General features: G+C 39.8%; 1 protein-coding gene across 5 annotated transcripts in view; it reads right to left on the reverse strand.

The window, feature by feature from the left end:
• The window catches only part of MLLT3 (MLLT3 super elongation complex subunit), a 256,586-nt gene that overhangs the window by 565 nt on the left and 243,044 nt on the right, over positions 1 to 12,977 (reverse strand). For 3 of the 5 annotated variants that reach the window (XM_079112406.1, XM_079112407.1, XM_079112410.1), the window contains 2 exons: positions 8,215 to 8,286; positions 7,042 to 7,131 (listed from right to left, as the gene is read on the reverse strand). In XM_079112406.1, coding sequence (XP_078968532.1) covers positions 7,042 to 7,131; positions 8,215 to 8,286 — 162 coding nt within the window. The other 2 variants (XM_079112408.1, XM_079112409.1) reach the window with 2 other exon arrangements.

Here is a 12,977-nt window from a genome sequence, read left to right on the forward strand (position 1 = left end):
AGTTTCTGATCGATAGACAATGACTCTGCTTAATAGACATAAGCAAGCCCCAGCCTACAAATAACAAAACTCCTTTCAAAAAAGAACACATGCAAACAAAAATATTATCATTTTATTTCTGAGTACATAATCATTGAAAAGTTAGACAATATAGAAATGCACAAAGAAAATAACAGAAACCATCCTATCCCCCTGAAAATCACAGCATTGACTAAGGGCCCCCAGAGAACCTCTGTGTCACCAAGACTGTTTTGTTCTCTAATATGGGCACTGGTTACATTTGCCTTGTTCACTCTATAGCTGTACATGTTCTGATACTTTAACAAAAAATAAATACAAACATTTATTACTTATAGTTGTGCTCAGTTGGTTCCCTTAAGTATTCTGGGGAGAAGAATTTTATCTAGAAAAAGAAAGGATGCCTGTCTCCCCATTTAGAACAGATACACTGCATCTCAAATTGTTTTGGCTCCAACCTACGGAAAAATGACATGTTAAATGGCAGTGGTGGCAGAGGTGGTATTTTCGTGCCTTGGCTTGCAGCAGGACAGCCCTGAAATTTCAATATGAAGAATGATGTTGGGCCTGGGTGTGAGACATTCTTTTCCCATGCATTGTCTTTCTACTCTTTGTTACTAATAATCTTATCAGAAATGGATACTGGGCCTAGACAGTGTGGTTTTTAACTAGGTGTGCTAAGGGTTCAGAAGTGGATGGGGATTAACTTTAGCAAGCTTTTGAGAGGGAGGAAAATCAGCCTCGGGGCAAAAGAAAGAATAGTTGCACAAAGTAGATACTTGGCAAACTTTCACTTACTTGTCTGTATTATTCCTTTTCTATCTCCTGACTCTGATTTTCTGTAGTTCAAAAACCTTAAAAATTTTAAATTATTTACCCTATGATTTATTCAACTAATTTTTGGATTACCTGATGCCAGGCTGAAAACCAGCAGAACTAAGTCTTTTCACCTCGTATTACTTTCAGTTTTCCTTGAAACATCTGTGAACTATTCCCTATGGCTCAGTGGCTCTTACCAAAAAAGGTGTTCCCCATTCCTAATGTATTTTTTTTTTACTTCAACAGAAGCATAATAGACATATTAAACATTAAGCCTAAATCTAATTAACTGCAAAACTCCAGATTGAGCTGTTATTGCCTTAGTCAATCTCTTAAACTATTTTTGGAGATATAATTATGGTTTTAATAATACAAGTTATGCCTACTGTGGAACCATGACTGACCATCTAACATCCATTTATCCCTTCTTCAGTAACAGGAACCTGACTCTCTGAGAGTAGCGACATGCTCAGGTAGAATGCTCACCTCTTCAGAACCATCTGTAACACTCAGTACTACTATTTACAATGTACTTGTCAGAAGCCACTGGATATAAAAAAAAAAAAACAACTGTTGAAAAGGTTATGGACAAAGAGCGTGTGCTTAAGGCCTTCTGACCTTCTTCCTGTCTGCAATGTAGATGCAATGCCCAGGAGCACAGCAGCCATGTTCCACTCAGGAGGATGAATGCAGGACTCCCTGTTCTGAATGCCTTGTCACTTACCTGCTGGCCCACTAGTTGGGGAGAGGAGTTTATCTCTAGTCTACTTGGTAGTTATCTCCATTGTATAAATTTGAAATCACAGTAGCTCTGAAGAGACTATTTTTTTTTTTATCCTGAAATTTACTAATACTAATAATATGAACGAAGGCAGAGCAGAAGAACAGAACTTGTGTCCTCCGTGGCATCTTTTAAGTCACTAAATTGACAATGGATTACTATCTCTGGGCCTTGTGTTACATGTTGAGGAGGAAGGAAAGAGGGAACCTCATTTGCTTAAACTACTAAATCCAGGGCTCTGTAATGTCTATCAATAGATCATCAGAAGGGATATGCCCAATTATGACAAAAATACATCATTCATGTAGGAATGCATCAAAAATTACCTTACCAACACAAAAAACTAAAATGAACACTGATTTGTTTATAGCAAATAGTTTTAGAACTTTCAGTGATTCTCCACAAATATCTATATATACACATAAGGAGTCACAAACACATAGCTGTGTCTACACACGCAAACCTTTCATGGCAATCATGTACTTAATTGTACTAAACATTAACTGAAACAAGAGTACTTTCCTGAGTACATTATCTCTTTTTACTATATTATATAGAAATACTGCGTATCTAGTAAATATTAGTAAATTTCAGGATAAAAAAAAAATAGTCTCTTCAGAGCTACTGTGATTTCAAATTTATACAATGGAGATAACTACCAAGTAGACTAGAGGTAAACTCCTCTCCCCAACTAGTGGGCCAGCAGGTAAGTGACAAGGCATTCAGAACAGGGAGTCCTGAATTTGGCCCATCAAGTTCTGATTCTGCTCTTTATCTGAATGGCACTGGATCATTATAATATCTGAGCCTCAGATTCCTCATATGTAAAATGGGACAATGCTATCTTTTCTACTTATCACAACAAGGGTGTGCAGAGGATCAAATAAGATATGGTAAACAATTTCCTTATAAACTGAAAATTACTGCCTATATCAGGATACCAAGGTTATGATTATCATGTAAACTTATCCTCAGTTATATGGGAGCTAACTAAAGAGCACATGGATTATCAGACCTGGTGCTTTTTACCTTTGGCATTCAATGACTGTTATCCATTTCATTAGCTGTAAAACAAATGAAGCAAGAAAAAAATTCAGCACCTAAAACTCAAAGAGTCTACCTGACTTTTTTTTCTTTTGTGGCCCTGAGGATTGAACCCAGGGAAGCTTTACTATTGATCTCCATCTCCAGCCTTTTTTATTTTTAAGACAGGATCTCACTAAGTTGCCCAGGCTGGCTTTGAGCCTGCAATCCTCCTGCCTCTGCCTCCTGAGTCGCTGGGATTGCAGGTGTGTGCTGCTGTGCATGGCTGAATTGGTTTTTTAATAATCACAATAAAGGTTTTCAGGGAGAAGGGAAGAAGGCAGGCAAAGGGCAGGTGAAGGCAGGTAGCTGAAATGATGGACTAAAACTGCAATATAGCAGGTAACAGAAGTATAGCCCTATATGTTGTCCTAAAATAACAGGGAACTGACCCTTTTAAGAAAATAGTTTTCTATGACTCAATATAGTGGTTCACTAATTATTGAACAATAAACAGAAAACTGGGCAATAAAAAGTCCTTCTAGAAAAAAGCCACTTAATTTTAAAGCAAATAAACACTTTTGCCCACTAGGAAATGAAGCCCGGTCATCTTAATGTGCACCGTAACATCTTTAGGTTACCAAGACTTCCAACCCAGCTTCTGACTTTCTCCAGACCAGCATGCCCCACCCTGCCTGCAGCAAATACACATGGAAATACATAAAGTGGATCTGATAAATCTAAATGAGCCTAAATAAATCTAAATGCACTTTAATGAGTCTATAAGAATACATCAGGTAGAAGCAGAGACAGTCTTAAGGCAGTAGTAGTGGGAGCAGTTGGGTAGTCTGGGACTATTTGCCAAAGGGAACAGCATTAATGATTTGAATTATTAGAGCATGTACCCATGTCCTCAATTAAGTAAAGGCTCCATAAAGAAAAATAAGTGCACACTCCTTTCCAGGAATCCTGATAGCTAGAACATCAGAAGCATCATGGTAACATGCTTTATTCCAATGACACCAGCCACAAAGCCTGAAAACATCCCACTAGTTCCCAAAGGGCTCCATACTTTTTTGTAGGAATACCCTCTCTGGGATGTAGGGTGGCTTTACCTTGGTGTCACTATGCTACATCAAAATGCAATCATAATGCCCCTCTAGGAGAATAGTGGAAGACAGACTAACTGCAGATAAAAGCATTCAAGGGCACAGGGTACATATGGGTAGTGGAAAAGGAAGTGTGTAAACTGCTTAACTCATTCTTCAGATGATGGCTGTTGTGAAAACATTTGTGATGGATGATTTCCTGCCACATCAGCCTTTTAGGGGGTACCACACAGGCTGTTGGTTGTTTTGTTTCAAGCAGGGTAAGATCTACTTGTTAAGTCTATGACTCCCTCCCATAACCCTGGTTTTTTAATTATAAAAAGGTAGATGCATTCATTTACACATGATCTTAGCGGAGAAGGGACAGATGCATTACTTTTGGTCATCCTATATTTTCAAATACCAGGGCTCTTCCCATCCAAAGTCACTTCCCTGAGGAGGAAGTCTTGAACAAGCTTTGCTTTAACGGATTCTGCCTCAAGTGGAGCCTGTGCCCTGATAAAATAGCCTCCACTCCAGACTGGGAAGCCTTGTCTTCCACATGAAAATATGTGCCTCCCCTGGGCTAGGATGCAGGCTACCGGGCTCCAATACACAAAGGATACCAAGTTATGACAAGTAATTTCCCAGGTTGGAGGAAATCATCTGCAGCAGAACACTTCCCAGGGAGGGTTCTCCGTGTCGTTAGGAGGAATACTCCTTACGCCACTCATTCCTCAATCCCTGAAGGAGATTCTAAAAGAATGATAGCTGGTATCTAAATTGATATACTCTCCTCTAAGGAAGTTCTGGATTTTTGTGTTTTTTTTTTTTTTTTTTTTTTTTTTTTTAAATTCCAGGCAAGGATACAAATCAGCGTTACAGCTGAACTGCTAGGGAGGTTAAAGATGTTTCATCTCACTTTATAGATAAATGTGAAACACATGGTTTAAAGAAGAATCAAATTATTAATCAGTCCTAGGTGCTCACTTCTTTTCTTTGTGTCCACTCTACTGTATATTTACACTATGGAAAAATGGCTTAGGCACATAGCCTCCCTTGATCCCATGCATTCTGTTCATTAAACTAAATACTGAGTGCTACGGTAGCAGGTCCCCAGAGTAAAACACACGCTATTAACCACTTTTTGTGAGCCAAATAAAATTGGCAGACCAGATTTTTTGTTCGGGATGCACTGAACAGGAAAGAACTCAGGATATCATCCTGGGCCCACAGAAATTCAGCTGCAGGTGTTCAAGTCTGCATGGTAGAGAACACGTAGATTTTGTGGAACGCATTCCATGAGATGAGCAGCCCTCAAGGTGGAGAATAACATTTGTCCTCAATAGTGCTATGTTTTACAATAGGAATTAATTAAGCAGTAAACCGTGACAGGACATGCATCATGGTATCATAATCACAAGCCTCAGCTGCATTACAAGGCAAAAGGCCAAAGACTGAGAGCTTTCAACCGGCCTGGGAATGCAATTAGGGTGAGAGGCTGTGTGCCCTGGGGTGCCTTTTTTGCCAGGTTAAAAATTCATAGATATTACTCTCTCCCTGCAGAATACTAAAATAATCCACTTGGATGGAATTCTACTAAGCTTCCTTCCCTCACAATTCTCTCAAAGGTCAAAATAAAGGACAACATTAGATTAGAAATGCCAATGACACCACAAGGTAAGACTCTGCCCAGTGGTGTACTGTCCCTCATTCATTGTCTATGCTTTCTCTGTGAAGGTATCCACCTTACCCAAACATCTGTCTCACTTTCCTGTGAGATTCACAATTTAGGCCCAGTCTGGGCCTTAACAGCTTTCTTGGACAATTCTTCCACAGTGGTTCAGAGCTGGTGTCTGGGAAGGGATCAGGAGATCAGTTAATAGATTTACTGTCAGCATTAGTCAACTAATTCCAAAAAACTGGCAAATGGCAGGCAAGACAATTTTCCCTTCTATAGGAGAAAATTAAAGGAAAACACACTTGGTCCTCTGTCTGTGGGTTCTGCATCCTCAGTTTCAACAAACCATGGATTGAAAATATTTGGGGGGAAAATACTGTCTATGCTGAACATGTACAATTTTTTTTTTCCTTGTCATTATTCCCTAAACAATATAGCAGTGACGTACAAAGCATTTACATTATATTAGGTATTACGAGTAACCTAGAGATGATTTAAAGAATGGAGAAGGATGTGCACGGGTCATATGCTAATACTATGCCATCTTACATGAGAGAGTTGAGCATCACAGAATATGGTATCCAATGAGGACCTGGAACTGATGCTCTCTGGATGCCAAGGAAGGAATGTACCTTCAAAGTACTAGATGTGACTTGGGTTAAGCCACTCAAATTCTGCTCCTCCAACCCCTGTACTCACTTTAAAAAGAGAAAGACATGTAACTTAGCCATAAATAAGAATCATAGTTCTGGAGTTAAAAGTCTTTTGTTCAAATCTAAAACTTTAGAAGGGTTAAAAGTTTATCAGACCAATCAGGAAACTTGGCAAATTTGAGTATGTATATTTATAGATTTAAGCAAAAATGTACACAGAATATAAATGTGACCATCAACCATTAAACATTTACAAAATAATTCACAAACAGCTGGGGCAGATTAAGTACTAATTTCCAGTCTTTTGAAAGTAGTAAAAAAGAAAAAAGTTTTTAAGTAAAACCATCTACAAACCCACCCTGGAATCTGGAACACACAGACTTCTTGGGTGTTAAAGAAAAATTATGTTATCAATAGCCACTGTTAATACAATAAAGGCATGTGCTCTAACTGTACAAAAACTAAAAACCACTCTTCTTATCTTCTCAAAACATCGCATTGTATTAATAGAAGTTTCCTCACCCTACAAGCATTTCACAGTTGAGTTCATAATAATAGAATGTATGCTTAACAAGATAAGGGAAATGAAGAAAATATTTATTTTCCTTAGAACAGAATTGGCAAAAGGTTACTAAATTGAATCACAAATGTTTATAACACTTGACTCAAAATTCTTATCACTGTTTTCCCATGAAACCACAAGCCTGATCCCAATGGCTCCTACATTCCTACTGTCTCCTCCCTTAGCCCACATTATAACATCAGTCACTGGGGAGGGAGAGAATCACCATGGAGCTTGAAGCGGACTTCTAGGGGGCTCAAAAATCAGAAACCTCCCCAAATACTTCAGTAGGTGGTAGGACCCCATTCCAATCACATGGTGCTGCTGTGGCTCCAAGTGCTACCTACCATACCAGCCCAGGATGAAAGCAATGCCTGAGGTCTGCCAGAAGGGCTGTGCTGAGAGGCATCTCTCACCTGTTGCAGAATGTGTCTTTCCCTCAGCGTCATCAACCTTCTGTGAAGCTCCACCAGCTCATCCAGGTATGCCTGGAAGAGAAGGGCACTCTAAGAAGCAGCTGTAAAATAAGTAGGCACTCAGGCGCAGCTGGACCCTCCTCATCCTACCACTCTACACAGCTACCTGAACTCTGTGTCCAAGGGACTTTGCTGATCAGGTCTGTCCTGGCTGACCTTCACCTTTACCAAGCCTGCATTACAATGGGGTAGGAGGAAATTCTCACCTGTTTGCTCTCAACAAAATTCCCGTTGAGCATACTCACCTTTCTCCAACAAAGTCTCTATAAAGATTAGGGGAAATTTAATAGTAAATTTTGAGTTTTAACATGTTATCACAGGTTTTCATTTTTTTATTCTTTAATCTCAGGAAAAAAGCTTAAGTTTGAACATGGGAGTAGCAGTGGACATTACCAGTTAGATAATGGCAAACTCTTTAATATATTATTAAAAAAAAAAAAAAAAAGAGACTCCCAGTAGTACCAAACATTGCAGGTAAACAATGACAGCAAGTGACCAAAGAACAAAATATTATCTTATTAAGAAGCAGATCACCATCCCAATTAGCATCTGCTTTACGAAGAGCTCCCCTAAAAGTGCAGAGGGGTACCTCTCTTTGCATATGCTCAGACTCACGAGTCTTTGTTAGTTGACTGTATGGATACCCCCAGGACTATTTTCAGTAAGGGCAAAGGCAAGATTTACAAAGCATTAGGGAGGTCTTCCTGCCCCTGCAACACGTTAGGGCCCTGCCTTTTCCAGGTGACTTAAGCACCACCAGGTCTTGCAGTCAGACTGCAGATGTAAGAGGCACACACTGGGAAAGCACTCTGCACTGGGATCACAGATCTTGCCCACTTACATCTCACAATCTTCTGATCTCCCAATTCAATGTGCTCAAAACCCCTTGGCAATGTAGGCCCATGTCAAACGGCAGCATACAGTCAACCTTAATAATGAAGATATGAGCAAGACATGGAAAATAAACTACAAAGCACAGCGATGAAGCGCTGATTACGTGGAAATAGTGGGCATTTCTGATGAAGAAAATGGAAGGAGAGGTAGCAAGGATGATCAAGAGAAACCAGAGGACATGAAGACCACAGCACTCACTCTAATGGGCCGGAAACCTACCTTGTCACATTCACCATTCTTTATCTGCTTATCCGATTTGCTTTGCTTTATTGGACTCTTCACTTCAAGAATCTAGGGATCAAAGTGAACATTGTGTTAAATTTCATATCAAGCACCTGCTAGCTAACCTCACACATAAACAAAGGTACACACTGCATGAAATATTGGACAATAACAATGTTTTCCAAATGGCATTTCCCTACTATAGTTTCCCTTCTATTCCAATCTTACTTTTGCTTGGAAAATAAATTACTTGTATCTGAAATGCTGAGTCAGAGCAACAGAACTTAAAAAAAAGTTGATAAGGAAATTGATCTAAGCTTCCAAGGCTGCTTCTCTTTTGTGACAACACTCTCACGCATATGTACAGCAGCTGAGTTATTCTGAGATTACGGTCCCCTCTGGCAAGAATTATTTTCTTCTTCGTTCTGCTGTTTCAGCATGACTACCAATGCTCAGTAGGCTAGGGATGATAAAAAACAAACCCTCAGATGCCCTCTGCAGTACCTGCCTTTTGGAGTCTCAAGTTTCTCATATTCCCTAAGCTGACACTGAGGCTTCCTTTGGGAAGGAAGGTAGCCATCAGTTACACCCACGCTCCAGCCCAGGATCCTGCAACTTCAGAAACAGGACTGTCTCCGGTGCTTCAGGAAACTGTGTGACAACACATAGTAAGATGCAAGGCACCTTTCCTTTTATCTGGACCCACTGCAACTTGGTTATTAACAATAGTTCTGCATGGTGTTCAGAAGATTTGGTAGGGAGTTATATTTCTAACTAATAAAAAGGAGATTATTATTATTTAATAAATGCAGCTGATTTAATAGGGTCTTCAAAATTCTGAGGGAAATAAGTTCTAAATTGCACTGGTTTGAAAAGGCTGAAAACCCCTAAATTTATAAATGGCAAGAAATGCTTACAGACATAAGAAGCAAAGTAATTTGTCTTTTTCATTATAACCTTATTTCCAAGTGAGTTGTTACAATCGGAGACTAATATTAAGGAGGAAACATCAAGACAAGGACTTCCTAAGAAGTTTCATATTCCTACCACTTTTCCCTTCACTATCCCCTGCCCTAATTCGGTCATGGTTTTGTTCTTAGTCTGACATATTCCATAGCACAAAGAAAAATTTAAGAATCAAACCACTCTTAATTTGCAGTGGCAAGAACAGGAGATTGGGCTCAGAAGACTAAATTCAGGCCCCAGCCTTATCATTTAACATTTTTGGGCCCCAAAAGACAAAATGAGGAAGTGGAATGAGATAACAACCAGATTCTGGTGTGGGTTTAAAATTTTATACTATTAATAAGCATTTTAATTGTTAAAGTTAGGACCAACCACAACCTTCTGGGAAAGATCAAGTAGTCCTAAATGGGATTATTACTCTTTGAATGAAGTATGGGGTTAAGAAGTATGCTACCAGTCTTTTTAGAGTCACACTTATTTCTTTGTTTTTCAAACTGAGATAACCAAATGACCCACCTGATCAGGCTAACTTAGAATACAATACTTTTGGCAAAAGGAAACTACTGAGTAACAGGCAAGGCGATCATTTTTGTAGCGTGCTCCCTGTGAAGGAAACCAAACATTCCACAGCATTCAGAATTTCCTCCTCTCTGTTGCTGGAAATGAGACCTCCAGGGGAAAATCAGCTTCGAGACCCAGGAGTAAGTAGGTCAGTAGATGGCAGTCCTAGCCAACTCAGACACCAGGCTGGGCCTTGCAGAGACAATCCTCAGAGATTTCAGGCAAGAGGAAAAAAACAGCTCTGCTGTGCCTTGTGCACCAGAGAACTGAATTTCCTTCCCATCACATCCCGTTCCTCCCACGGTCCCATCCCCCACTTGATGCACTCTGGGTGTCAGAGTGGCTGTGGACACTATTTTTGCAATAAAACTCTGCTAACTAGGTTTAGAGGGTCCTGCCACATTCTCTTCAAAGCAGAAAACAGAGCATTTAGGCGCTTAAGTCCCACCCCACGCATTCTGTAAGCGCTACAGCTCAGAAGGCCAAAATACATTGAAATCCTAGTTTCTTTCTTCTCGAGGCTGCAGTGGCAGGAACAAAAGCTCTGGGTGTCAGTGACCCGCCTCAAGTTACTGAGTGGCTGCCCAGAGAGGGCTCAGTTAATCTTCCTTCTTTGATCTCTCCCTGCTCCAAAATAAACAGCTTTGTCAAAACCACATTCTGAGAGAGTTGAGCCATGCTGAAGACAATTGTTTTATTTATGATCATTTCTTATCTTTAGGGAAACGACTCCAGAATATAAAAGCACAACACCTTGTCTTCCAGAGGCTTATTTCAAACCAGTTTAACTGGATAGGCTCTCTTTTAATTTCATTCAGCATGCCTGGGAGGCTGAAAGGTGATTTATGATATTCTGAATATTAGCTCAGGTCCAATGGATCACTTCCTTCCTTCAAGTCCCTTCACCTCTTCCCTTCCTGCCACACTCTGAACTAAAAAAGATCTGGCATTTTGTTTTGATTTGAAATTCACACGAGGGAGGTTTGGGGTGGAAAAAGTCATCTCTGGTTAAATTGGCACAACACTCATTATTCCCCATTAAACTGTAGTGAGGAAAACACAGCCACCCAGACTGCTGAAATAAACCAAGGGTAGATATGACAATCTCAGAGAGCCTAATTATGATTAGTAGTACTTTTGTCCTTACCCTGAAGATATGGCTCAAGAATCAAATTTTCAATGTGATATTTTTCTGAATCCCTTTGCTTGGAATGACAACTCAATTATTCAGAGGATGGATTCTCTACTGATAGATTTTTCATGTTTAATGATCATTAGTAACTCCTAACAACATTCAGGCTAATCACTTGCTTTGTTAACTTGGGGCTTGAGCTCTCTCTCAACGTTTTTTCAGGAGTTAGTCTGGTAGTGTTAGAATCAATTAGCACATCTCCTCTTCCTGAGTCCCTGGAAGATTTGAGAAAAGGCAACAGGCAATTCGGCTTTGCCCATTGCTTTATGGGAACTTGCAAGTACAGAAACTTGCAAAATAATTATCAACTGTAGGTAAAGAACAGCCAAAAGGTAAGGAAGAAGGAATTCCAGAGTCTTCCCACTTCAGAATTAGGTTTTCCCAGTAAGTTCTCATCCTTTTTATTTGATGTGCGATTTCAGACACCCTCTTCACCACCTGGCACCTGTGAATGTGTGCACGCTTTCTCTCACACACCTTCAAATATAAGCCAAAAAAACCATTCCAGAGGGTAATTTAAGTGACTTTTAGGTTTTTTGAAATTTTTACTGTCTCCATCAGCAAGGAGAACTAAGAAATTCATTCTTTTTTTTTTTTTTTTTTAACTTCACAAACACTGACTTAAAAGAATGGCATCATGTGACCTGAAACAGTGCAGGTGACTTCAGGAATTAAGAAACTGGTCTGGACAAAGTTTTAGAAACCTTTTCTTTCTCTCTCAGCTCCCAGTCATAGACCCAAGAGGTAACACTCCTGTGGTACATGTACGTCCTTCCCCAGACCAGCTGAAGGTGAATGTACCATGGGCTTTCTTATGATGTCATAAAGGTACAGGGAGAAAGTGACCTATAAATGAGCACTATTGGCAGATTGATGACTTGCATGTGTGAAGCTACATTTGTGGAATAATGCCAAGGAAACAATGGAATGCTACTTAATTACTTGAAGTATTTTATACTCTGTCTAGATAGATGGTACTATTCATTTCTGGCTTTGTTTTGCTAGGTAGGTGGAGAAAAAAAAGTAGTTCAACAAAGAATCAACATCTTTCAGGAAGGGTCTGAAGGGCAAGACAAGAGTATGTAGAAGCTGCACTCACTCAGCAAGTCCTGTCTTCACAATGACAGGGAGGGATGCTAAAGGAGACTGACGAGGGCACAAAGCACACCCTAATGCCCTTAACCCCTGGTGCTGCCACGGAGAGCATCCTAGTTCTCACACACTGTCCACTGGAAGCAGAAGTCAGGTCTAACTAGGTTTAAATCAGATATAAAGTATAACTAAGGTCCAAACTCTTCTCTTTGGTTAGTTCTTCCTGAACCAAAAGTTTGAAGAAGGATCCCCAATTATCTAGTTAGTCAGCCCAGTGTTCCCCCCAACAGTATGACTGGCCATATTTATATCCCTTCTCTTTTTACTTTCTCCATTTAAAATACTTGACTGGTGGTGGTGGGCAGCTGTGTCAGGGGTGAGAGAAAGCTGGCCCCTGGGCATGGGTCGGCACCAAGACCAGAAGAGTCGGACAACAGAATGTGGAATACAATGATAAGATTGAGCTTTCACTGTGTGCAGGGCACAAAGAAACTGCAGCTGACCGTTCCAGGTTAGCTGGTGTGGCGAAGAGCACTGGTGTCCTTCCTACTTCACAATGAAGCATTTAAGCTGCAGACAAATTTTATTAATGAATTTAAAATTCTAAGAGATCTTTGCTTACACTTTACACAAAATGGCAAAAGAAAATGTCTCCAGCAATAAAATAGCATTTTTCCAACCAAAACAAAGATCACAGGCTCAAGAAGAAGACAATTTGGAACCGAGAATACGTAGGAAACAACAGTTGTGGGAAGATGCAGTTCTTTAATTTTCAAGTTAATATTCGTTTGGTAACTTTAAAGGTCACAGGAAATCTGCCTAAACAAGAAGATAAGAATAACTTACAGTAATGAGTATCGATTCAATATACAATGAGGCTTTTTACAACATTCATGATACCTGAAAACAGTTTATTTTAGTAAGTGATGAAAATATTCCTATCTTATTC

The sequence above is a fragment of the Sciurus vulgaris genome (genome assembly GCF_902686455.1).
Source record: "Sciurus vulgaris genome assembly, chromosome: 15".
NCBI classification, from domain to species: Eukaryota; Metazoa; Chordata; class Mammalia; order Rodentia; family Sciuridae; genus Sciurus; species Sciurus vulgaris.